Raw genomic sequence first — 26,084 nt, forward strand, 5'->3', positions numbered from 1 at the left:
TGCACCAGCTTCCTTTCTCTAAGCATCTTTCTTCCCAGCCAGGGCAGAGCAGATTGTGCTGGGGAGGTTGGAGGACAGGATGTCTTGCCTTGATCCGCCCAGCTTGACTAGCCTTTGACTCTCATCTCCCACCAGGAGCCCTTTGTGAGGGCAGAGAGAGTTTCTGGAGCCCGAAGCTTCCCTTGCACATCCAAGGGAAGAATGTTCCCCAGACTGAGCTGTGTGTTCCTGGCTCTCCTGATGTTTGTTTAAGAGAACTCTGCGGGAGCCTGAAGTCATCAGGCGGGCCCTCTTGGCAGCAGGCAAGGAGAAAGGGAGCTAGAAACTCCATGGAATGCTCTTAGGGCAGGTGGGGCCGGCACAGTAGCCTAGGCCAGGCCAGGGCTGTGGAATTAGGACGCAATTCTGCAGCCCACCCTGTACCACCCACCCCTGTGCTGACAGCTCTTAGATCAGAAGGAGCCCCAGAGACATCCAGTGACAAGTTCAAATACTCCTTTTGGGACTCATAAGCAGCATGCACGGCCAAACAAACAGCACTCGCCTCTTGGCAAGAGGGTCCTATCAACATCTGCCTGCAGCCAAGAGATTACAAAAAGAGGAGGGTGGACAGAAAAACAGTACGTTAAATGCCAACCCCTTGAAAAAGGAGATTGAATTTCTCTGCCTGGAAATGTTTAACTCGAGTCAGCCGCCTCCCTTCCAGACCAGGCCAGCCTGGGTTGGAGGTCTGGTTTCCGCCCCGCCACTTCCCCCAAATTAGCTTTTTGCAGGTGTGCGTGCAGAGCAAATGCTAATTTGGAAGGAGATTTATAGGTTTCTCCAGAGACAGGAGCAGGAACAGTTTCCTGGGCAGCAGGGTTATCCTGGGTTAATTTTCATGATTACTGAAAGGATCTTAGCTGAAGACTCTTGGGCCCTGCCTGCCCATGGCCTCTGCTGAAATCCGTTCTGTCTGCTCACCTGCAGAAGGGCCAGAGAGCCACTGTCCCCTCGTCCCCTGCCTCCTGGGTTTGGGCTTCACTGTCTGGGGTCTCCTGGCTGAAGAGTAACCAGAGCTTGCATGGGGGTTTGTTGTGGATTCCTGGAATGTCGGCAGCTATGTGCCATCTGCCACCAGGGAAGGAGTGACCTCGCGGGCCTGGCTGGTGAACCACCTGCAGTTCCAGAGGGACGGGACAGCAAGTCCACAGCACACGGGACTTTTTCTTGTTACAAGTCGAGTCACAATGCTCACACCTGCTCCTGGTTAGGACACCTGCTTCTTCAATCGGCTTATTTTCTGCCACTTTGCCCAACTGTGGAAGCAGTTTTGAAGCATCCACCAAGTGCGGGGTGTGTGTGTGTTTTGTGTACTGGGCCACTGGGCCAGCCCTGTACACCCCACCACACGTATCTATTCTCAGACGGTCTCAGTGATCCACACTGTTTCAGGTGGGTCAGGAAAGATGTGTGTGAAAGGCCCAGATATTCCAGGTTTGAAGTTTGTGGACTGGGGAGAAGAAAGAATAAAGATCTAGCAGTTCCGCCCACCAGAGTAGGGCAGGAGGAGGCTGGCTTACGAGAATAAAATACAGTCGGCCCTTGAACAACATGGGTTTGAACTGCTCGGGTCCACTTATACGTGGATTATTTCAATAGTAAATATTGAACTACTGCACCATCTGTGAATAGTTGGATCCACCAGGATACAGAGGGCAGACTGAATTACACCCCAGTTTTTGACTGTGTGGACAGTGGGTGCCCCTGTCCCCTGAGTTGTTCACGGGTCAGCTGTCTATAGAACAACAAAAAGTCTTTGACCTGCTCCAGACCATTCACATCCAGTGTCACCGCTCTCATTCTGTACATTCCTTTATTCAAGCTGGATGCTTTGATTCCGCCATGGCCAAGCCTAGAACCTGCTATTCTTTAGTTGGAGTCATTTTCTCTTGGGGTGTGGGGGAGGGGCGTGGAAGAAGACGGCTTCAAAGAAAAGCATGTTTGGTCTTGAAAGCACCTCTGGGCGGGCAGGCAGGTGGGTGTGGTCCTAGGGGAGCCTTGGCCTGATCTAAGGCTTCCCTTGCCCCAAGCTCATGCCCTGGGCTACCCTCAGCTCTGTGGGCACTTCTTGAGCTTAGCTCGTGGGTCAGGGCTCTTCTAGGTGCTGTGGCACATAATACGCGGCTTCTGCCAGGGGCTGCTCCAGAAAGACCTAGAAGGATGCCGTTCTGTACAAGAGATTTCCTTGTCTGGGCTGACGGGGTCATTTGTATTCCTCTGAGGACGACCGCCTAGGCTCTGGTCACCATCAGTGGAAATTCTGCCTCGCCTCTCTGTGCTCCTACTTGTTTTTAAGACCGAGGGGCTGGGACACCGCTGTGTGTTCTATCGAACTGGGGGTGAGCCGTGAACGCGTGCGCCGCTGTCGGGGGCAGTGTGGTGGTGGCGAGCCATGGGGTTTTTCCAACTTACATTTTTCGAATAGTTTTCTCCTCTGCTGTCCCAAGAGGCCGTACGCAGAGTGCAGTAAGCAGAGTGCAGTAAGCGTTTGACCTTTGTGAAATGGTGGAGTGGGCCAGACGGGGGAAACGTTTGGTGGCAAGCTGGCGGCAGCTCAAAGCAGGAATTCAAGCTGCATCTCTGCCTTTCTCAGCCCGTAAACAGGCGAAAGTGAGGGGCGCGGGCGGCAAAAGAGAGGGGGCTTCGTGCTTCCAGATTAGGATCTCGTGGGCCACTTCCTCAGCAACAAGCCCCCAGCTGCTGGGAGCCCCACTCTGGAGACCTCTCAGCAAGGAATGTTCCACCTGGAGGTTCAGGTCAGGTTCCCAGGAGAAGCCCCTGGGGATCCAGGGACAAGGCTGCTGGGCAGGGGCTGGTCTCAGACCCAGAAGGCAGTGGCTCCTGGGAGGGGGAGGGGGAAGAACCAGCTGGCACATAGCGCTTGGCCTGTGCCAAGCACGGTTCTTGTACGGGTCCAGTCCGTGCGTGTGCCTATATGGACTCTATGTGTATAGTCACTCATTTCATCCTCACGACAATCCTGTAAGATGGGTACTGTTATTGCCCCATGTTACAGGTAAGGGAACTGTGGCGGAGAGAGGTTAGTAAGGGACTGGGACTCAAACCCAGACCAACTCGCCCCCAAGGTGTTTCCAGCCCCTTAGACCACGCTGCCTCTCAGCCCACGTGTTCAACGAGCATCTGTCGAAACCGGAAGTCAGATATGCAGCTTCTGCGTTCAGGTTGCGTCTTCCCACGGGGGGAGAAGTTCTATCCACAGATGCAGTAACTCAGGGACTTGAGTTTGCCGTCCTCATCCCACTGCTCTCCCTTCCCCCCCAAAAAAAACCCCATTTTCTGTGTCTTGATTATATATTTGGTTCATAGACAACACTGCTGAAACTCCCCAGGTGATATAAGGTCATTTTTCTAATCGATTTTGTTCATTTTAAATCCTGAAAGTTGTACTCTGATGGGAGGAGGGACACAGTCGTGGGGCCCCCATTGGTCCTACTTTGAAGTCTCAGAATCGGTGACTTCAAAGGCCTCTGGAGACCAGATGGACCACTGCAGAAGTAGGGGTGCTCCAGGCCCTTTGAACAGACTGAGGACCTAGGAGGACAGGAATGGACCAAACAGTCCAGAGAGGCAGGGGTGTACCCAGGAGTCTGCACAGGTGGAGTGGGAGGGGGTCAGGGGGGACCAAGGTAGGAGAAGTGGGCCCAGGCCTCGCACACCTTAGAATCCCTGGGTGAGTTGGCTGAGGGGAGGGGCCATGCCTTGGGCCTTGGTTGACCGCCCCTTAATGAGGACAATAAAACCCACCATCGTAATCTTCCCAGGGGTTTGGGTGATAAACATAAGAGGTGAGAGCACTTTGAAGAAAACGTTAAAAGCACAATATTCAGCTTAACAACATCAGCCCAAGTGCAGGCGGCCTTGTGCGTATGAAGACGCCGACTAGTTCCACGCCGGGCAGAAGGCCTCCAGCTGGCCTTGCTAGCTGGTGTGCATCCTGTGCTTCCGTCTGAGCTCTGTTTGTTAGGATTTGGAGTTTGGGGGCCCTGGGGCACAGGAAAGAAGAGCATCCTGAGAAGAAGTATCGCAGGGGGAGCCAGGCAGCCCTGGTGGCCGTGGCCCTTGGGCAGGCCCTGAGTCTCTGTGCTTTAGTCTCATCTCTAACACGGGCATCATGCCACCCTCCGAGGTTGCTGGGATGCGTGCCCAGCACGTAGAGGTTCCTGGGATGCCGAGCACGGCTCCTGGCCTTCCAGCTGTAGGTTGTTGAAGTACAGGCACGCCGGAGACCTAGTAGGGTTTCCTGCGAGCCAGCCCACGTGGCCCGGGCCTGCTCTTTCTCAGCCCAAGGTAATTTTTCAATTAACTCGATTGGCTGGAAACCGGGGCGCCCTTGGAGTGTGGGAAAACGTTCCAGGCCGGAAGGGGCCTCCCCTCTGCCCCCGCTGGCTTGGGGCTTGGCTTCAAGGGAGGATCCAGTTTCACATCAGGACACCAGGACGTGATCCCAGTGCCCCTCTGAAAAATCCCAGATGGCGCCTTCTGGAAGCCCCTGTGGGCTCCGCGCTAGCGGCTGGCCTGTCCTCCTCCCCTGCCCCCCGCAGACTCCCCGACCCGGGTTCCGGCGGTGAGAGCCTCCAACGGTTTCATTACTGACTTTATTGCTAAACAATTTAGAAAGGCGGCCCTGCCAGAAACATTTAAAGTATGCAAAGCATATTTTATTTTTTCCTGGAGCAGCTGCTCGGTTGAGCTGGAGAATAGTCAGGAGTAAGTTACATGGATCCGTGCGCCGCCCTGCAGTTTGCAGGCTCCGCGGCCTTGGGCACCTCCCGCTGCAGGAGCCCAGGACATCCTCTCCCTTCTCTGCCCCCTCTGTGGGGTCAGGCATCCTCTCGATGGCATCGGAACTGGCTGCCAACATTGGCTGAGGGCTCACTCTGTGCCAGGCCCCTTCTTGGAGCTTTTTGTCTGTTACTCATAGGCTGTCACAGCTGCCCTGAGGGATGGATACTATCATTACCTTCATTCCTCACGTGAGGACACGGAAGTGATCTGCTGGGGGTCCAACAGCTACTCTAAAGGACAGAGCCTGGATTTGGTGCCAGAATCACTGCTCTTAGCCATCTCTGTTGTGGGTTTTGTTTGTTTGTTTGTTTGTTTGTTTTATTTATTTATTTATTTTTACATCCTTATTGGAGTATAATTGCTTTACAATGGTGTGTTCATTTCTGCTGTATAACGAAGTGAATCAGTTATACATATACATATGTTCCCATAGCTCCTCCCTCTTGCATCTCCCTCCCTCCCACCCCTCTAGGTGGTCACAGAGCACCGAGCTGATCTCCCTGTGCCATGCGGCTGCTTCCCACTAGCTAGCTATTTGACGTTTGGTGGTGTATACATGTCCATGCCGCTCTCTCACTTTGTCACAGCTTACACTGTTGTGGCTTTATAGGTGAGGAAGTTGAGGGATGTAGAGGTCGAGACATAGCAGGAGACGCCCATTCTTAGTTCGCCTTCTGAAGCCACGTTTGAGACAGTGAGTCCTCCAGGTTTGCTCTTTGTCCAGGCTGCCACCTGGACTTGGTTTAAATTCTTCTGAAAGCCCGGATCTGTTCGAGATACAGATCTGAAGATGCGGGAATTTCAGACTTGCCGCTGGCGGAGCTAGGAGAGCCCCGGCTGGGCCCTGGTCGCCCACTTCCCTTCTCTGTGTAATTGTTTACATCTGCGGGGGCCTTCAGCAGGCTGAACATGTTTCGAAGCATTTAACCCCTGAGTTGACTGATGCCTAAGAAAGGCTGAGCAGAATGTTCCAGCCAAAGCGTGTTTCCAGTTTGCTTCCAGGTTATAGTAGCCAGTGGCCTAGCAGTCAGGGCTGTAGATTCCAGACACCTTCCTTTGGGCCTCAGTTTGGCTGTCTATAAAATGGGGATATAAATGTCTTTCTTCCCCCAGGCTTCTTAGGAAGGTAGCTCTCCTGCCGGGAGCCAGGCCTTGGAGAACCCGATCTCTGACAAGTGGGACAGGCAGCTTCAGTCTGCTCTGTGCATTCTGGTAATGGGTGGAGAAGGAAATCGAGATGCAGGTGTTTTGCTGCTGACTCAGACTCGGGTGGGAAAGAAAGCAAGGTCTGGGCTCTCCCCCTGCAGTCGCAAGGCCTCGGTCAAGTTGGTTCCTCCTGGTTTGCAGTGAGCTTTGTGCTCGCTGCATGGATGGGCTGCCGTGTCACAAGTTGGTGGGTGTCACCAATGCTGGGCCTTCTTTCTTTTTCCTCTTTGTGTTTTGGTAATTTTTTTCCCCTGGAGGGTGGAGAAGAGGGAGGAGAGGTGGGAGGAGAGAGTCTTGTGTGGTGAGGGCAGAGAGGGAAACAGGCAGTGCTGCCCAGTGGTCACTGTCCCTCTCCTGGATCCGTTCCTTTAGGAGCCAAGCCTTGGGGACGGGAGAAGCTTGTGGTGAGAGCCAAGGCTGGGGGACCAGGTTGTTTTCACCAAAGTTCGAAAAAAGGCCCAGTTCCAGCCCTGCCCTGCTCTTTGTCCTGGAGTTGAGTTTGAGAAATATGCACAGCATGGCATTTAGGGCTGGGAGCCTAGTCCAGTTAAGAACATGAGCTTTGCAATCAGACAGACTTCTGAGTTGGGATCCACTCTGCCACTGGGACCAGCTCTATAACCTTGAACAAGCCTGTCCACCTGTCGCGGTCTCTGTCTCTCCACCTCCGTTTGCATGTGCAAAATGGAGAGAATGCTAGCACTGCTCCCAGCGAGAGAATTCAGTGGTCTGAGGCTTTAGGGCCAGGCACATAGTCAGCACCCAAAAGGGACCCAGAGCCGAGGAAGGCTGCAGGGTTAGTGCTCGCAGACCTCTTCGGGTGGGAGAAGAGGAGAAAGGCTGATTCGGGTAGGAAAAGTCTGGAAATGGCCTTGAGGCAGAACTTGAAAATTTGTGCCTTCCAGGGTTTCAGCCCAGGGGGACTGGTCACTGCAGTCAAAGAAAAGCTAGAATTAAAGCACACGTTGGAGTAGGTGCTCACTGGTTCTGTGGAGGTAAATTCCATTGTCCGTTTTGCTTGTGCAGTTTCTGAAGGACAGTGATACAGCTTAGAGTGCTTAGCACATAGCAGGTGGCCTTTAAGTTTGTGGGGATGCTGGGCACCCAGAAAATGGTCCCCGACAGAAACCGTTTATCAGGATTCTTTTACAGTTGCAAGGGATAGAAAATGCAACTCAAACTGGCTTAAGAGTGTGTTGGTTCACATAACTGAAAAATTCAGGAGTAGATCCTGGCTTCAGGTGTGGTGTGATCCAGGACAACACGGATATTATCTGAATCCAGTCTTTGTCTTGTTGGTGCTTCCTTCTTGGTGGCAGGATGGCCACTACCACCTCCAGGCTCCATCCTCGCATCCATCATTAAAGGGAGCGGCTCCTGGTCCAGACTCTGACTCTGATTGGACTGATTTGTGTCATGTGCTTCCCCTCCTAAACCAATCACAGTGGCCAGGACAACTCAGCTCTCTGATTGGCCAGCCTGGGTCTTATCTCCACCTTTGAACCACGGGCTCTGGGAGTGGGTGGCTCCCCAGAGGGAAATGGAGGTGCTCTGTCTGAAAGACTGGAGGCATAGATGTCGGCTGAACCAAAAAGTCTGCTGCCCAATCCAGGGGGGGATAATGAAGAACTCTGAAAAGGTGGGATGAGCCAGCATCCCAGGGGAAGCAGTGGCTTTAAGGCTCAACTTGATAAGAGTGTTAAGATTCCTCTTTGCACCAAGAGGGTATCCCAGCACAGCTGCTCTCAGCCCACACAACATGATGAATGGGCCCCAGCTCGCTGCTTCTAAGTCCTAAGGGAAACTGTGTTCAGTGAGGGCCAGGGGAGGCAGCTGGCCAGGCCCTAAGGAGAGGCCAGCTCTTTCCTCTCCCATCACTCCTGCAGATAGGAGCAGATAGGAGTGGGCTCCTCAAGGCCCCCAAGGAGGCCTGGGCACCTGGCTTTGGGACCAAGCAGTCACAGCCTGTCAGGGACTCAGCCTCCTGGGTGACAGGAGAGGGCCTGCCTTTCCACCCCCAGAGAGATGCTGTATTTGGGGGTGCACATTCCTTCTGGAGCTAGAATCACCTGCTGAGTGACTGTTGCAGACCCCCGAGGACCGTGGGGCTCCTACTGGCTGTCAGTGCATGGTGGCATCAAGCCACACGCCCAGAAAGGCTGCCAGAGGCTGTCCTTTCTGGGCTTGGGGAGCAGTGGACACAGGAAGCGAGGACCTCCAGTGATAAACGGACACATTCTAGGAATCAGGCCAGGCCACCTGCAGGGACCATGTTCCGTAGCGCAGATCCTCAGGTTTGGTTCTGCCTGAGAACTAGGGAGCTGCGTGCTGGAGGTTTGTGATTCCTTCACTTCCCCAGGCATCTCTGCTTTTGAACCTGAGACTGGCACCCTTCCAGGGCTGGTGCCTGGCACACGATTATTCCTGAGTCAGTGCTTCGTGAGGGATGGTCAAAGGAGGCAGACCCCTTCCCGGAGAGAGTTGGATTCCCGGGATGTGGAGCTGGGTGGGCACAGCTTCCCGTGGGAAAGGTGGGCCCCCCCAAGATTGTGGAAGAGGATTAGGTTGGCAATCGGGCCTAAGACGAGTCTGGCTGAAAGGTATGTTTATGGGCCAGCAGCTGCACTGGAACAGCTCTGCAGGAAAGACGGGTTAAGCAGCACCTAAAAGAAAAAACAATTACTATGAAATATGAGAAAAAGACAAAGCCTGCATCACCTGGTACCTGCCAGGCCCTCCCCTACCCACCTGTAGTAAGAATTACCAGGCGGCTCTCCCAGGCCCTGGAGCAGCCTTGGAATTAATACTGCTGAGGAGTGCCTGGGCGTTGTTTGAGAATCTACTTGTATTTGGTGAATGCTCTATTGTGTCCCGTCACCCCCAAAGCTTTAAGTGTCAGGATCACATGACAAAGGCCCAGAGAACACGGAAAGCTCTAGCAAACCATAGACCCAGCTCTTGTCTGCCTGCCACTGGCCCTGTTCCTGGCCTAGTGGGTCTGTCTCCACATACAGGGGGGATGGAGGGAGGAATGGGAGAGTCTACATCCCTAGGAGAGCAGAGGTAGACCAAGAGGGCTGTTTTCAGCTCCCCACGCACAGACCAGGCTGGAGAGGAGCCTGGGCTGGGTGTGAGGGGACCAGCCAAGCAGAAGGAAGTGATGTCAAGTCTTCCCTCCCCCATCTCAGAGGCCTGGCCCTGAGGCTGCTCTTCCCAGGCTACGGTTCCCAGATTTCTCTCTCCACAGACAAACCGTTACATTCAAGTCCCACCTGGCTGGATGTCCCTGTGGAATTCCAGTCATTTACAGAGCTTTGAGGAACCTTCGGGGCTGAGTCTAGAACAGAGGGCTGCATTGCTGCCTCTGCTACCGGTGCCCTGGGTTGTTTGAATCCAGCACTCCTGGCCCTCCTTGGCTGTTGGGTCAGCTTAGCCAAGAGGTTCTGCGATCTCGGGCCTTCCAGGCTGGGGGAAGGATGCAAACAGTGGTATCTGTCCCAGGAGGCTTTGAGGGCCCCCTTGTAACTGCGGGCCCTGAGAGGACACACAGGCTTTGCCTGCCTTGTGGGGCAGCTCACAGTATGGCAGCTGTACCGCAGGAGAAGAGGTGGAATATAACTCAGTAGTGACCAGAAAAGGCTCTGCAGCCAGACCACCCGGGTTTAACCACATACTTTCTCCATGCCTCAGTTTCTTCTGTAAAGTGGGTGCATCACCTTGGGTTATTGTGAGGATTGAGAATTAATGGTGTGAAGATTTAGAACTGTTCTGGCATGCACGAGTGACTCAAAAAGTGTTACTATTATCACCATGTTGATGATGAAGATGAATTCAAGAACAGAGGGAATGCAATATAGGAATGCAGCTGCCCTCTTTCTCTCCGTGTGCTCCCCCCACAGAAAGGCAGAGCAGAGGAGGTGCCCTTAGGCCACTGGTGAAGACCCTCACCCCTTCAGCCTGGGACGTGGGCTCTGCCAGCGACCCCCTCTCTGACTCTCCCTTTTCAGGACTCCCTTCCACCATCAGGTACTGGCTTCCTTGGACACAAATACATCTGGTCCTGTTTAGTCTTGGGGCCTGGGAGCCCATCTCTTACGGGGATTTGATATGAATCATTGTACCTCAGTCTTAACATTCTAACCCTCCAAGAACAATCTGATCCTTAATTTTTAGAACAAGCATCAGCCTAATGTTCTGAGACTACCACCTGGACCAGATTTGGCAGTGGTGACAAGAGCAGTCCCGGCAGCAATGGTGGCTTTTGAGTGCCCACGGCCTGCTGGCCGCTGCTGGACCAGCCCATGGCGGGGGTGCTGTACGACCCACAGGCTGACCTGGGCTCCGTCCCACACCCCCCAGCACCTCCGAGCTCAAGCGGGGTCACTACAGCCCTGCGTGGGTGCCACGAGGATCCGGTGAGATGAAGCCTGTAATCCAGTGGGTGGCATCCTGCACAAAGTCGGGGCTCAGAACATGGCAGTGCCATCAGCCATCGTCTCTGCCAGAAAGGGTGTTTGGACCAGAAGGGAACCGTGACATCATTAAGCAGAGCGTCGTGTCATCTGGAAGTGACCTCCATCTGGCCGGGGCCAGCGGGGCGTGGTCCAGTTTGTCTCCCACAGGGCAGGTATATATAGCTCAAGTGAATGGAGGTCGTCCACTGAGCCCGGGGTTGGACTCAGGCTCCCCTTTTACTGAGGCCTGCTGGAGGGCAGGGGGCCGGTGAGCTCGGTACCTGGATTTGGGGGGAAGATCTATAAAAGTGAGTGAATAGAAAGCCTGAACTATGTTACTGCTATATATATATACACACACACACACACACATATATATATGTATATATGTGTGTGTATATATATATATATATGTATATGTATATTTTTAGGTATCATTTCCTACAGCAAAGTGCACAGGTTTTAAGGGTACCATCTGAGTTCAGAGAGTTTTGACAGATGTGTGCTTGGCTGTTTATCAAGGTGTCCGCCCATGACAGGCAGCCAGGGACTGTCACTCCGGCCTGCCCTCCCTTCGGAGCCCCCTGTGCTCTTGGTCCTGCCTTTTCCCTGCAGACTGGGTGACTCAGCCTTCTCTGTCATTTAATCCACCCCTTCCGGGTTGGGAGGCCCACAAGTCTGGGCTCCCAGGTTCTTGGGGCCAAGGCCTCTCCTCGGAACATCGGGGAGGTTTGCCCTTTTCTATCATAACGATCTTGACGAGCTCCATATGACCCCCATTTAGAACCTTCTGGAATGTTTCCACTTAGATGATTACTTTGTTAAATGTTTACTACAGGCTTGGGAGACTGGTCTTGGCTCCAATTTCAGGTCAACTCAGAGGTCACTTGTCCTAAGGTCAAATAGCCAGGAAGCGGGGGAGCCGGGACTGAGCCCCGGTGGCTGACCCAGACCAGCCTGGCCCACCTCCGCCCCACCCCGCACTCGGCGCCGTCCTTGTGTGCCTTCCAGGAGCCCAGCACTGGGCTGGCGCTGGGCGTCAGTTGTGAGCAGAGCAGAGCCCCTGCTGGCTCCGTGGCCACATCCTTCTCCAGGAGCTGCGTGGGAACGGTGCCCCGGGGAAGAGCCATGCATGGAGTGGCCGGCTGCCTGTGACCCACCTCCATGTGGGAAACAAGAGCAAACCCATAACTGCTGGGGGGCACGCCTGCCTCCCCTGCCATCCATCAGGGCAAGCCTGCGGCGGCCCATAGACTTTGTGGCCCTTGCCCCTGAAAGATAGTACATTGAGGGACTTCCCTGGTGGTCCAGTGGCTAAGGGTCCGCACTCCCAATGCAGGGGCCCCAGGTCAGGGAACTGGATCCCACATGCAGCAATTAAGAGTTCACATGCTGCAATTAAAGATCCCACGTGCCGCAACTAAGATCTGATGCAGACAAATAAATAAATATTAGAAGAAAAAAAAAAGTACAGTGCAAGAGTTTGGACTGGGGTGGGTGCTGGAGCTAGACCACTCTGACTCTGCATGACATTGGTCAAGTCACCTAAATCCTGTGCCTCAACTTCCCCATCTGTTGAAGGGGGTGATGATAACAGGACCTACTTCATGAGGTTATTGTGAGGATTCACTAGTTATCGTTAAGGAGTGTAACAGACTTACAACAGAGCCTGGAGCCTGTGCTCCCGAAGTGTTAGTAAAGGAATCGTCATTGTGATACACGGTGGTTACAGTATTATCGCTGTTTGGACCTTTGGCTTGGGAAGGCCAGACTCGTAAACCGGCAACTCACCGAGCGGGCTCCGAGGCCTCTCGCTGCCTGTTCACGCATCCTGTTCTTGGACGGTGCCCCACAGTCACGGAGCGTAAGTGTTTTCCTTTATCTTCTTCCTCTCCCGCCCCAGGCCTGTGAGCTCACAAAAATTAAGCCAGGAAAGGACTTGTCGCAAAACTGGGGGCTCTTCCCCAGGGCCAGGCGCGGTCACCTCCCTCCTGCGCTGTGTGGATTCCTCCACAGTCCCCACCTCCTCCTCCCACTGCCCAGAACTCACAGCTGAGGCGGCCGCAGAGCAGACCCCAGAGGGGCTGGCCCATAGCAGCCACCTGAACTCGATCTCAGCCTGTAGCATGCACTGCCGTGCTTGGTTCTGGACAACTGGTACATCAGCAGGGCAATCAAAGGCTCTCCTGTGCCAGACGGCCCTGCCCAGCTGGTGCTGCTCCAGGTCTCGAGACACAGGTGCAGGGCTGAGCTGTGCTCGCCAGGCCCCAGGCTCTGTTCTCTCCCCTTGGAATCTGTTTTGCTCCCTGTGCATGTTGCCTCCTTGTTACAACGTTGCTGCCACAGCTCTAACCACAAGTCCACCTTCCAGACAAGAAGGCACGGAGCAGGCAAAGCCCTTTTTTCTTAGAGGGCAGTCTTCCTCAGGGACTTTAGCCTACATCTCATCAGCCAGAACTGGGTCACACAGACAATTCTAGCTGCAAGGGAGGCCAGGAAATGGCGTTTTTAGAATGGTGAGCACTTGCTGCTCTTACAAACAAAAGGAGATGTGCCACAGAGGGGCAGGGGCAGGCTCTCCCCAGCTCCCTGTCACCTGAGTAGGTATGCCCACCCCCTTGCCCTTGGGAAGAGACCTCTGGGGGCTTCCACTGTGTGGCCTGCCTGCTTCCCCCATCATTGGTAACTGCATCATTGGTAACTGCTGGCTTCCCTGGGGGTGGGAGAGCCGCTGTCTCCCAGGCAATGCTTACTTCCGGCTTCCATGGCCTAGAGCTCTGCTGGGTCTGTGGCTTCTTTGGCACCAGGCCCTTTTACCGCCACCAGCCCCCTGCCCTAAGGTCTGTGGTTGCCCAGCGTCGGCAGAAAGGTATGCCATTGATCTTTCCCTTTTGTGTCCCTGGGCCGGGGCCAGTGCGGTTTCTCCAGGAACATGGCTCCTTCCCCAGCAGCTCTCCCGCCTTTGGCACAAGGCTCCCTCCTGTCCACGTGTCTGTGGCCCGCGCTGCACCAGCTGCTTCACAAACCCCGCTTTTTCCCTTCCCCACCTCGTGCCCCTGGACGAGCACTGACCAGGAGCTCCGTGTCCCGACGGGGTGGTCTCTGTGCTTTTGACCTGTGACGGGTGTGCCTGAGGAACTGAGTTGTTTGTTGTGACTAATTTACACTTAAGTAGCCACGTGTGCCTGGTGGCTGCCTCACTGAGCAGTGCAGCTGTGGACCAGAGCAGGGACCCTGTCCCGCCAAGGGGAGAAATGCACAGTCGGTAGCATTCATCTAGATTCCTGGAGAGTGCATCCCTCTAAGGGCACTGATGTTCTGAAGGCCCAGAGAGGGACAGTGACTTGCCCAAGGTCACACAGCGAGGTAGCAATCCCTCTGAGACAGCAAGCCAAGTCTTCCAACTCTCACTTCTTCATTGCTTCTGAGGAATGTGGTCGCCCCCCTCTGTGAGGGGAAGAGGAGGGCACGAGGGCACACACAGCACTCATCGTGCTTAGCACGTTTAAGTGTATTACCTGTGTGTCTCATTCCCATCACTCCCATTTCACAGGTGAGGCCACTGAGGCCCAGGGAGGGGAAGTGCCTGTGAATGGTCCTGAAGCCTGTAAATGGGCTTCAGTCTTGTGAGGCTCTCTGTGATTGCAGTCCCAGGGCTGTCACCCCTCTCTGCCCCTGGAAGGGTCCAGGCTGTGCAAGATCTAGTCCAGCCAGGGCGGGTGCAGTTAGTAAGCTTGGACAAGGCTTTCTCTTTCTGTGGAGTTGTTTTTCCACCCTGGTCTCCTAAGACTTGGTTCCTGCAGGAGCTGTACTTGGTATCCCGCCCTCCTGCTTCTTCAGAGCCTGACTCAAGGGGCGGGGCCTAGGTGTCAGGTACACCTGTTAGCAACGTGAGAGCAGGAAAAATTTGCCTTTGCCACTGTTAGCTCAGGATAGGGGCACCCAGCCTCGTCTTGCTCTCGTCCAAGAGCAAGGGGCAGAGAAGCCTGTGCCAGGCTGTTCTGTGCCTTAACCTCCTTCCTCCTGTGAGATAATTTAGTAGCACAGCCCTTTCTCGTGATGGCCCCGTTTCATTGCAATGGAAGCAGGGTTGCTGGATAGAACACAGCATGTCCAGTTACATTTGAATTTCATATAAACAACAAATCAATTTTTAGCATAAGTATGTCCCATGCGATATTTAAGACATGCTTATTATACTAAATTATTTGTTGTCTATCTGAGATTCAAATTTAACTGTGCACCTGGGCTTTTGGGGTTTGTTTTGCTTCGCTTTGTTTTATTTTGCTAAATCTGGCAACCCTAAATGGGTGGGTGACATTGTCCCCAAGCAGTGTACGTGGCAACTGAGAGCCAGAAAAATCATGGGGCTTGCTCAGGGTCACAACAAGGCCCTGGCCAGGACTGGATTCGAAGCCAGGTCTCTTGGAATCCTCTGCCATTTGCATAGACAGCAAACAACCTCAGTGGCTTCCTCTGGGCAGTTTAAGCAAGCCCAGAAGTCATGCCCCTAAAATAAAATCAAACAGCCCTGGCTTCCACTTACTGGCAATGTAAATATAAATGGGGATGCTTAGCAGTCACTCACACCTTATTGTGAAATAACCGTTTGGTGACAGTTGAGTGGGGACAGGCCCGGGCAGGATGGGTGACTGGGGAGAATTGATGAAGGAGGGTGTCTTAGTCCGTTTGGGGTTGCTAGAACAAAAACAGCCAGTGGCTTATAAACAACAGAAATTTGTTTCTTAAAATTCTGAAGACTGGAAGTCCAAGAGCCAGGCACTGGCAGATTCCGTGTCTGGTGAGGACCCTCTTCCTGGTTAATAGGCAACTGTCTTTTTGCTGTGTCTTTTGCTCCATCCTCATGACCTAGTCACCTCCCAAAGGCCTCACCTCCAGGTACCATCATCACATGGGGCACTAGGTTTCAACATATGAATTTTATGGGGACACAAACATTCAGTCTGTGGCAGGGAGCAAGAATGAAAATTCCAGAGTCTGAAGTACTGCTAGAGACGGCGAGCCAGGGCTGGGGGCACAGAGTGGTGGACGAGGTTAAGACCTTTTATGATCTGACCCTGTTGTACCTCTCCTGGCTTCCCTGCTCTTCCTCACCTGGTACTGGTCACTGGTACTGGTCACTGGAAAGCCAGGGGCCTTTCCAGCCTTCTTGCCTTTGCTTGTACTGTCCCCGCTGCTCACTGCCCTGCCATCTTCCGAGGCCCATTACAAATGTTCTTGTGCTCCAAGCACATGCCACACCTGCTTTGTATTATGCTTACTTGTGTGTGCTACTTCTACTTGCTGGAGACTTCTCGAGGCCAAGGGTGTTCCCTTCTTTTTGAACACCCTGTGCCAGGCCTGCCTTCTAGGGGACCTGCGAATGTTTGTCTGGAATGAGGGCAGGGGAGGGGCCCCCAATGCAAACCTCCTACTTTGCAGTTTTGCTAAGAGACTTGGACAGTTCACAGCCTGCACTTGAGTCTGGCCATGTCAGAGCAACCAGGAGGTCCCTTGCAGACAGCCTGCCTCCCCGGGGTGCAGATTTGGGTTTCTTCAGTCCGTGTTCTCTGTGGGGTTTGGGAGCACCAGCCTGAGGGTGGGGCCTGTCTGTGACCTTCACCCAGCGGTCTGCAGCGCCTTCAGCAGCAACTGGCTTGGGGCAGGTGCCCATGAACTCTTGCTGGGTGGACGGATGGCTGGAGGAGATCATTCGATTGTCGTGTGTCATCATATAGTATTCAGGGCACTTGAGACCCCTCAGCGAATGAGCTAGAGCAGAGCTACCAGGCCTGCTCTCGGGGAGCTGTGCCCACTGGGCACGCACACGGTAACGCGCGGGTGGGCCTCCCCCATTAATGAGGGGTTTGGGGTGCGTTGTCCAAACTGCCGTCAGAAGTGGACCACAGGTGAGGGCCTCTGTAGGGCTCTTGAGGTGACAGTGGGGCTGAGACTGCCCGACAGGGAGGAACCTGTGAAGAAGGAAGGAAGCTGTTCCAGTGGCCCTGAGGCGGGACAAGTCTAGCAGCTTCCAGAACTGAAAGTCCCCCCACAGGTGGCCTGAGGGAGACCTCAGATGGGCTGATGGGGCGGGAAGCCAGGGAGTGAGGTGGGACACCCTGCGTTTCAGGCTTTTGTGGGGAGCTTGGGTGGGGGTCAGGGAGCTGGGAGGGCAGGGCGGCCTCCTCTTGGGTGGGTGGCATCTGGGCCCAGGTGGCCTCAGAGGAGGCGGTTGAAGTAGACCAAGGAACAGGGGCTGGAGCCAGGGCCGCCCTTCCCCAGGCTTCTGGGGGTGGCGTAGCCTGCCCCCCACCCCAGACCTGGCTCTGCCTTCGTGTCCAGGCTCCCCAAGGGGTGCAGGTGGTAGCGCCTTAGAGAACGCCGGGCGCCGCTAAGAGGGTCAGGCGCCTGGGGAGACACAGCCCCCGTGTCACCGGCACTGAACACTTGCCGTATACGCTGAGCACATGCCCTGGACCAGGCTTCCTCCTGCGTCTCAACCCCATGAGGGTTAGACCCATTTTATAGAAGGGGCATGTGAGGCTTAGAGGGGAAGGGACTTGATCGTGATCACGCTCCTGGTCAGCGAGGGAGCCAGACCGCAGACCCGGGGCTTCGAAAGCCGTGCCACAGCCATGCCCTCTGACCCTCACAGGCGAGGACTGTATCCCCTGCTACCATGGGAGCATGGGACAGGGTGGCGTCGGGGGGAGGCTGTGTCACTGGAAGAACAGGGAAAAGGGTGTCGCAGGTGGAGGGCCCTGCAGGAGCAAAGGCCCTGAGGCTGGAAAGAGCTTGGCCTGTCGCACAGAGAGGGACCAGCGTGCAGGAGGGTGGGGAAAAGGGAGAGAGCGATGCGTGAGCTTAGTGGCGCGGGCCAAGGCCAGCCGCTCCGGGGCCTGCTTCCATGAGCATCTCAGAACCTCTTTTTTTTTTTTTTTTTTTAACATCTTTATTGGAGCATAATTGCTTTACAATGGTGTATTAGTTTCTGCTTTATAACAAAGTGAATCAGTTATACATATACATAAGTTCCCATATCTCTTCCCTCTTGCATCTCCCTCCCTCCCACCCTCCCTATCCCACCCCTCTAGGTGGTCACAAAGCACCGAGCTGATCTCCCTGTGCTATGTGGCTGCTTCCCACTAGCTATCTGTTTTACAGTTGGTACTGTACATATGTCCATGGCACTCTCTCACTTCGTTCCAGCTTACCCTTCCCCGTCCCCGTGTCCTCAAGTCCATTCTCTACGTCAGAAGCTCTTTTAATCGGTCTCTGAGTGAGGTGAGCATCTCGGCCTGGGTGTGCCCTGCCCTGAGTAATACTGTCGCGTTGACTGTGCCTGGAGTCGACCAGGTCTGGGTTCACATCCCACCTCTGCCACCTACTCACTTTATGCCCTCGTGGAGTTTCTTAATCTCTCCGAGCCTTGACTTTCTAGTCTGTGAGATGGGGGTGAAGCATCCTGCCTCCGGAGGTTTTGGTAAACAAGGTAAAGCACGTAAAGCGTTAACTGGGAGTGCTGTTGGCTTGAGACTGCAGTGCTGACCCCTGAGAGCCCTAGAGAGTGTGGTGGGAGGCAGGGAGTCCCACCAGGCGTGCTCTGCAGACTGTGGGCGGGGCCCAGGACTGGGGCGGGGCCTCCTTGCAATAAGGTCGTCCGGGGGTTTTCCTACACATAGTAGGACAGGCCCTGAATGCAGAGCAAACAGGGAAAGCCAAAGCACCTTCAAACTGTCCCCAGAAAAGTGAGCGAGCGGGAGCCACTGTCCCCCGCTCTAACCGTGTGCCCTTCTCCCCTAGCACTGCTGCGGGAGGAAGTGTCCCGGCTCCAGGAGGAAGTCCACCTTCTCCGGCAGATGAAGGAGATGCTGATGAAGGACCTGGAGGAGTCGCAGGGCGGCAAGTCCTCCGAGGTCCTCGCGGCCACCGAGCTCAGGGTCCAGCTGGCCCAGAAGGGGCAGGAGCTAGCCAGAGCCAAAGAAGCATTGCAGGGTGAGTGACAAGTGGGCAACAGCTCCCTCCCCTCCCCCGCCTGGGCCTCAGCTGGGGCCACAAGGACACCAGGAGCCAGGGTCCTGCCTCTGCAGGGGCAGCGATGTGGCCCCAGGAGCCTCCCGGCGCCCAGCCCCCAGCCCAGGCTGCCCCTTCCTTTCTGGGTGGAATCCTGCGTCTTGCTGGGTCGGGTACAGATGTCATTCCCTCCTGCAGTGTGACCGCCTCATGTTCCCCATCACTGCCGGTCATGGGGCGCCTCCTTCTGAGAGGTGTGTGAATGGCAGGTAGTTATCTTTGCTGAACGAGGATGCTGACCCAGCAGCTGGGTCGCCTCTTGCTCAGAGCTCTCAGGGTCCTGCGGTGCTGCCCCTCACAGGACAGGGCGGGGGTGCTGGGTTTTGTGCTGGAGGACACATCCCTCCCCCACTTCACTCAGGCTCACCATGGTGGGCTCCCCAGGGGAGGGCTCAGGCCTCTTCACTCGTCGCTTGCTCTGCAGGAGCCCCCCTCTAAGGAGCGCAGCATCCAGTCCTGGGCGGGCGGGGGGAGGGGGGCGGAATTAGGAGAGAAACTGCTTTAGGAGACAGGAAACCGGTGGGCCCACGTGTCGGCTGCTTTCCTCAGAGCTGGCCTGGGCGACGGGCAGCCGGCATACCCATTGCTCCTGGGAGCCACCTGCCCGCACTGTGTCTCACAAGGTTATTTGGGAAAGGTTGGAAGTCATCCCCTCCCAGTCCTCCAACGTGAAACGTTGGGGGAGAAAATATCTTGGGCGGGGTCTGCCTTGATCTCTTGAGCCCCGCTTAGTGTCTTTTGACTCTCCTTGGGGGGGAGAAAGGGCAATAACACTTGGCACCTCCTTTCCACTTACCACTTACTAGAACGATAAATACTCTCTGAGGACTTCATTTCTGAGGCCAAGGCAGGTTTATTCCTTCGGTTGATTTCGGGCTGCTGTAGCAAAGACCCCAAAACAGGGTGGCTTAAAGAATCTGTTTGTCTCTCTTCTGTAACCATCCCAGGGGGCACTGCAGGCTGGTGGGCATGTCTGCTCCCCTCGGCCTGTGAAGGATCCAGGGGAAGAGCCAAAATTCAGGGTCAGAGATTCCCTTTGGCAAGCGCGTGGCCGCGGGGAATGCTGGGCATCCGCGTCCCAGCTACAAGGCCAACTGGGCGGGGAGGGAGAGGGGATTGTGCTGGATGGTTAGTCGGCTCTGTCCTTGTGGGTTTCCCTGACCAGAGGTGTGAAGTGAGCAGCAGAACACTGGCTAAGCCAGCTGTCTGTCCAGCACCCCACCACCCGTCCCCCAGGAAGCCTGGGACGCCGGTGCGCCCTCACCCGGGTGCTTCAGCCCCTCTCTGCGTTCTTCCCAGCCATACATGTTACTCTTAAAGCTGGGTAGACACTTTCCTGTTGGGGTTTTGTTTCCGGTGGGGCCACCTGGACAGGGTTCTGGGTGGTCTCTTCAGGCCGTAGCAGGCAGGTGGTCTGTGTCACGGTGCAGCTGACGCCGTGTGATCAGAAGTCACTGTGCCAGGCACGCGTGCTTTCTCTATGCAACCCTCCTGTGGTCCAGGCAGATCTATACAAACTCCCTCCACTCCCAGCTTCCCGGGGGCCTTGGGACATCCCCACCCTTCTCAGGAAGGAGATCCAAGTCTCAGGAGTCTCCCATGGGCACGTGTTGCTGGGTCCAGGCCGTGTGAGCTGATGTCCTTTGGTCTCGCCAGGTTTTACGATCCTGCAGAGTCGAGGCTGCCTCAGGAAGCAGTCAGACGGTGTCTCAGCCTCCTTCGCCGGTATTCATTCCAGGACAGAGTCACCTGCCTTCTGTGTCCTGGGCCAGGGAAAGAATTCTTACCTGTATTCCCCCCTTCTGGACCTGGGAGGAGGAGGAATACTTCTCTCTGCTGTTCCTGTGCCCAGGGGTATGGGCAGGAAGTGAGCAGAGGCTCATTTACCCACCGACGGCCCAGCTCCTGGAGCAGACGGCTCTCCAGACCTCAGTGTTCTGATCTGAGTGATGGGACAGTAACAGTGAAGTAAATGAGGTCGTGTCTGTGAAGGCGGTAACCATGATGTGCACCCTCCTCTGTTTAGCCCACAGGGCACAGAGCTCTGCAGGCATTTCTTCCCAACTCTGTGCTGTACGATTTCTTATCCATCCCCAAAGGTCTTCAGGGCCTTGCTCAGGGACCCAGAGATCCCCCAAAGGCGACTGCTTTGTAGGAACAATAATCTCATCAACAAGGACTCGTCAGTATTCATTCAAGGAAAGCCTTATTGAGCACCTACTGTGTTCCAGCACTGTTCTACGCACTTGGCCTACCATTCACCCCACTCCTGCTGGAAGGTATTAACCCCTTTCACAGATGGAGACAGCTGAATGAGGCTCAGGGAGGTTAAGTAACTTGGCCAAGGTGACGGAGCTAATTAGCAGCAGAGTCTGAAACTTTTTCCACTGCACTAAACACCTCATCTCCCCTCTGGATGAGGTCACGAGGGGTGAAGTTGGCCTGGACAAGAGACACAGGAGGCCATCCTAGCTCAGTCACGGGGACAGCAGACTCTGGCGTCAGATCTGGGCATGCATCCCATCTCTGTCACTTACTAGCTGTGTGACCTGGGGCAAATTCCTTAACCTCTCTGAACCACAGTTCCTTTGCAGAAGGCAACAATAACAATACCTAGTTTTCTTATAATTGAAGCCAATAATAGTAGCTACTTCACAGGTTGTCATGAGGATTAAATGAGGTATAAAGTGCTTACCGTTAGTTCAAATACTTACTGATTATCTGATGAGACAGGGTTTGGCAGGCTTCCTCAGATCTGTTTGGAGATGTTGGTCGCCTGATTCCCATTTGGGGTAGCCCAGACCTTAGACCCCCTGAGCCCATCTAAGTTCAAGGTAGCAAGCACCTCAAGCATCCTGCCTGGCATTCTACAAAGTCATAAATAAGATGCTTCCTCCCCAGCCACAGCACATGGTGAGTAAATTGCAGTCAGATGTTGGCAGAAGGAGGCTGGGGCATGAAAAGGGATTTATATTTCCCTAATGAGAAGGACGACAATAAATGCACAAGCCAAGTACGCGGCAGATGTCGGGCGACACTTGTTAATAACCGGCGTCCCTGCGGTGGGAAAACGCAAAGCCCCCAAAGACTTCCACTCTGGCCCGTCCCCACCTGCCCACCCTCAGTCTTTGGTTTGGGGGTGGTTGAAACTGGAATTCTTCGGCACGTGAGAGGATTAGGAACTCAAGCAAACACGCAAACATGGATGGTTCCAACATCAAAGCAACGAAAAGAATCAAGTCTGGCGAGAATGGAGATTTAGAAGTTTCCTTTGTTTCTGTGGGGACGAGTCTGGGAATGTTTGGTTTGGGATTTTGGTCTCATCGTGAGTTTAAAGGCAGAAGCCCTGAATGATTGTTTAATAAGGAATGGTGTCGTCGCGTGAGTAAACTTACCCCAGAGTCCCTGCATGACTGCAGCCCTACACCTGTGGTGAGCTTGTCGCCCGTGGGACCCCTCTGGGGTGTCTTGATTTCCCCAGGCCCCCTCTGTTGCATTGATTTCTCCGAGAATTGAATTGATTTCTCCGAGAAAACGTGTCTAAATCTTCAATTTATTTTAAAATGACAGTACTAAATCCATTACATGTTAACATTATTTTTAAATGAAAATGACTATTTTCCTAAACAAAAAGATTTGAGGGAAAAGAGCAACATTGTTTCACAATTTTGCAAAAACTTTTTAATGTCTGACTTCGTAGAAGACTGCTGAGTTCTCGTTAACTATTCCTTCAATCAGGCTACTATGATTTATTGTTTTGGTTGAAAATATAGCATCACACAGATGTGTAGCTGGAAGAGGGAAGAGTGTATTAATTGCCTTATTAGATAATTATGGATATTTTTCTTTGACTTCATACTAACTCACCGAATGGTAGTTTCTTAGAGGTTTGCTGAGTGTGGAATTATCCAGTGAAGGTTTTGTGCTCTGTTAGGATGGACAAAACCATTGGTCTAATTGGTACTTTGAATGGCTGTTGTACCCACACATGATTTTTTGAAATCTAACATTGATCACTTGGAAAATATTGGTTCACTGAGCAATGCACATCCTCCAAATCTTGGCATATTTCAATATCCAACATCAATAAGCCACATCTGTTAACATCACCACCAATCTCATTAGAAAATTCTTTAAGTCTTGAGGAGCTGGTAAAATCATCGTGTCAGATCAAGTTTGCCCAAATTTGGATTTTTTGCTTAAAAGTTCAAGTTTTATCACTGGCAACGAATACTGTCATTTGTTTTCCTAGAAGTAACAGGCTCACTTACTTCATGTGTTCACTTAGTTCAGTAGTTTGCCAGATACTACAGTTTGTACGTTGGTCCTTCTTTCAAGTACAAAATTGTGAGCTACGAAAAAGTGGCTAGTTTAGCTAGCAACTCAAACAGTTGCACACATGATTTTCCTTGAGACAGCCACTGTACTTTGGTACGCAGCAAAAGAACTTCAAGTGTACTTCCCATTTTATTAAAAAATATGTACTTGGGGATCAAGTTTTAATAGAATTAATTCTTTTTACATCTTCATCAAGGTTATTCTTAAGTAAAACTGCCCCCCCTTTCTTTCAACTATGAGTGCACTGTGTAAAGAACTCAGTGACTAGTAATACAGTTTGATGCCACTGTTACGATTTCTGCTAAGATGTCAGCATTTTACCCAGCATTGCTCTTGCACCAACATTGCAAATACTAACCAGTAAAACAGGCAAATAATGTCAGAGTGTTATTATGAAAATAGTTTTCCTCTTGGACCCCCTGAAATGTTATTGTTGGTGGTAGCGGTGGTGACAGCTAGCATTTTTGAGCGCTTTTTATATGCCACACACTTTAGCTCCTTTAACTCTCACAACAAGAGTATGAGGTGAGCTGTCAATGTGCCAAGATTACACAGCAGTACCTGGTTAGGGCCAGGTTCAGACCTCAGCAGGGTGGCTCTGGAGCCCTTAGGTGACACTGGCAGAGGCAGAGAGGGCATTACTGCAGGGGAGATAGCTTGAGCAAAGGCAAGAAGGCCAGCCTGTGTATGGGGGTGGGAAGGTGGAGGCTTTGCATTTGGGGGATGGTGGGAGATGATCATGGTAAACCCCGAGGGCTGTACCCTGCAGTTCAGGGACATGGAGGTTTTGAGCAGGAGGAGGCAGTATGAGGAGTGAGGTGCTGAAGATGTTCCTGTGTCCCTTTCCCGCCCTCTCCTTGCCTTGGCAGCCTCGTCTCCGTCTAGCACGTGGATGCACATGTTACGTACGCGTGGTTCCTAGATGTGACTGTGGATCCTCTCCCTTCTTTCTCCCCGGAGTCTTTGCATTTGCTCTCCTTCTCCCCCAGCCTCCTGATGGTCACTCTTCCTCCAAGTCCTGATTCAGGCTCTGCTCCCTCCAGGAATCTTTCTGGACCATCTCCACTCGATGGGTCCAGGGCCTGTGGTTGGCAGGATCATACCCCTTCACCCCCAAGACGTCTGCCTCTTAATTTCTAGAGCACGTGAATATGCTAGTTTACGTGGCAAAGGAGAATTAAGGTTGTTCATCAGACATCCTTAAAATGCAGGGAATATCCTGTAGGCCCAGCGTAATCCCAAGGCTCCTTCAGAGTGAGACAGGAGGCAGAAGAGTCCGAGATAAAGTCCGAGAACAGAGACTGGAGATTCAGCGTGAGGACCCAATCCACCATTGCTGGTGTTCAAGGTGGAGGAAGGGTCCACAAGCCAAGGAATGTGCGTGGCCTCCAGAAGCCGGAAAAGACAGATTCTCTCCTAAAGCCTCCAGAAGGAATGTAGCCCTGCCCACACCTTGATTTTAGCCCTCTGAGACCCATTTCAGACTTCTGACCTCCAGAACTATAAGATACTAAATTTGTATCTTTTTAAGCTACTGAATTTGTAGTTATTTGATACAGCAGCAGGAGGAAACTAATAAGGGCCCCTCCTCCCGGGACTTCACAGCCCTAGATGCTGAGCTCCCTCAGGACTCAGCACACATGGAGGGGCATCTGTTTCCTACCCGGTTTGCCACTTGCCAGGCTCCTGCAGGCACAGTACCCAGCACAGATTCAGCCTCACCATCTGAACAAAGTCGATGATTGGTGAGCACGGCAGAGAAGAAACGATGCCCGAGTTTCCTCTCTTTAGCACAAGGAATAAGCCCTGTTGGGGCCTTTTCCCTGCCTCACAATGAGTCGCCTGTCCTAGACTGAGCTCCTGGCAGGAACTGAGCCTTATTATTTAATTTGCTCATTCAACAAAGGTTTCATGAAAACTTCCCCACAATAGAACCTGGGCCTGTGGCTCAGATAATTCAGAGGCAAGTGGGACCCAGGCCCTGCCCAGAAACCCACAACATACTCAATGCAAGTTGGTTGAATAATATATTTTTTAATGACCAACCAGGCCTGAAGATAAGAATCTATGCCACAGATATTCTGCTTGAAGAGTTCTGGGGTGCAGAGAATGTCTTAGGCCTTGAGCAGCAGGGGACACCAGTGTCCTTTAGGTTCCTAGCAGGTGTGGCCATGCTTTGGCTGCCATTGCAAGTGTAACCAGTCCTGCAGGCAGTGGGGTGGTAGGTGGCCCGAGTGGCTATTGAATAGAATGATGTGTTACCGATGCTGGGATGGCTCTGCCCACCTGCTTTTTTACACGCACATCCTTGTCTCCAGAGCTGTGTGGGTTTGAAAAGCAACTTAATGTTTCCTGTTTCCCTTCCCACATCCACACTCCACTCTTTGTCTCATTCCTTGCATCAAAGACTTGTTCATCTTTTGGGCAGTCTATCGCCCTGGGTTGAATTTATGTGCTCCTCCTCAATAAGTAAGTCATACATAGAACCTTCCACTGTTTCTTAGGCCATCTAGCCTGATGCCCTAGGGGCTGCTGCCCCTTTGTCCCATAGCCCTGATGTTGAAGACGCTTAGCCTGGTACATCTTAGAATTTGGTGGAAGCTTCCAGAGAGTTTTAACTTTACAGACGGAACATCTTCCTAATATACTACCGACTGTTTTTCACAGTTGACAGATCCCCCTTGAAAGCTTCTCAGACTCCAGATTTGATCCAGCTGAAAATAATCTATGGTCAGGTGGAAGAAGCGTCCAGAGTCTTTGCTGTTCTGTTGCAGCTCTGGCTGGGCTGTGTGTCTCTAGCAGGTTAGCTGCTTCACGTGACAGCTGGATTCCCAAAAAAGAGCGCATGCCCTAATGCACATGTTTGAGAGTAGTTTGAGATTTCCAGAAAAGTTGCAGAGTCCCTCTATGACTGGTTCCCCCATCCTCAGCATCTTAGATAGTGCAGTGCAGTACAGGGATGCTTTTCAGGCCACTTCCTGCTTTATGTTTGCTATTGTCTCATTGGCCAGAGCAAGTCACATGACCAAGCCCAGCATCATGTGGGCGGAGACTCTGGAGGCTCTGGTTCCGGGGAGGTGGGGTTTGTTGGCAGCCATGACTGAGGATCCGGCACAGAGAGCATTTTAAATAGAATCACATCCAGAATCTGCTTAGAGTCCTGGT

The 26,084-nt window shown here is 53.2% G+C and overlaps 1 protein-coding gene across 3 annotated transcripts in view; it reads left to right on the forward strand.

The window, feature by feature from the left end:
- Positions 1–26,084, forward strand: part of KAZN (kazrin, periplakin interacting protein) — a gene marked incomplete at its 3' end in the record, with an annotated part of 481,963 nt that overhangs the window by 331,298 nt on the left and 124,581 nt on the right. For all 3 annotated transcript variants that reach the window (XM_082614803.1, XM_082614802.1, XM_082614804.1), the window contains exon 2: positions 18,312–18,503. In XM_082614803.1, the coding sequence (XP_082470929.1) occupies positions 18,312–18,503 (192 nt within the window). The remainder of the gene's footprint in view (positions 1–18,311; positions 18,504–26,084) is intronic.

This window comes from Mesoplodon mirus (genome assembly GCF_964341445.2).
Source record: "Mesoplodon mirus genome assembly, chromosome: 3".
NCBI lineage: Eukaryota > Metazoa > Chordata > Mammalia > Artiodactyla > Ziphiidae > Mesoplodon > Mesoplodon mirus.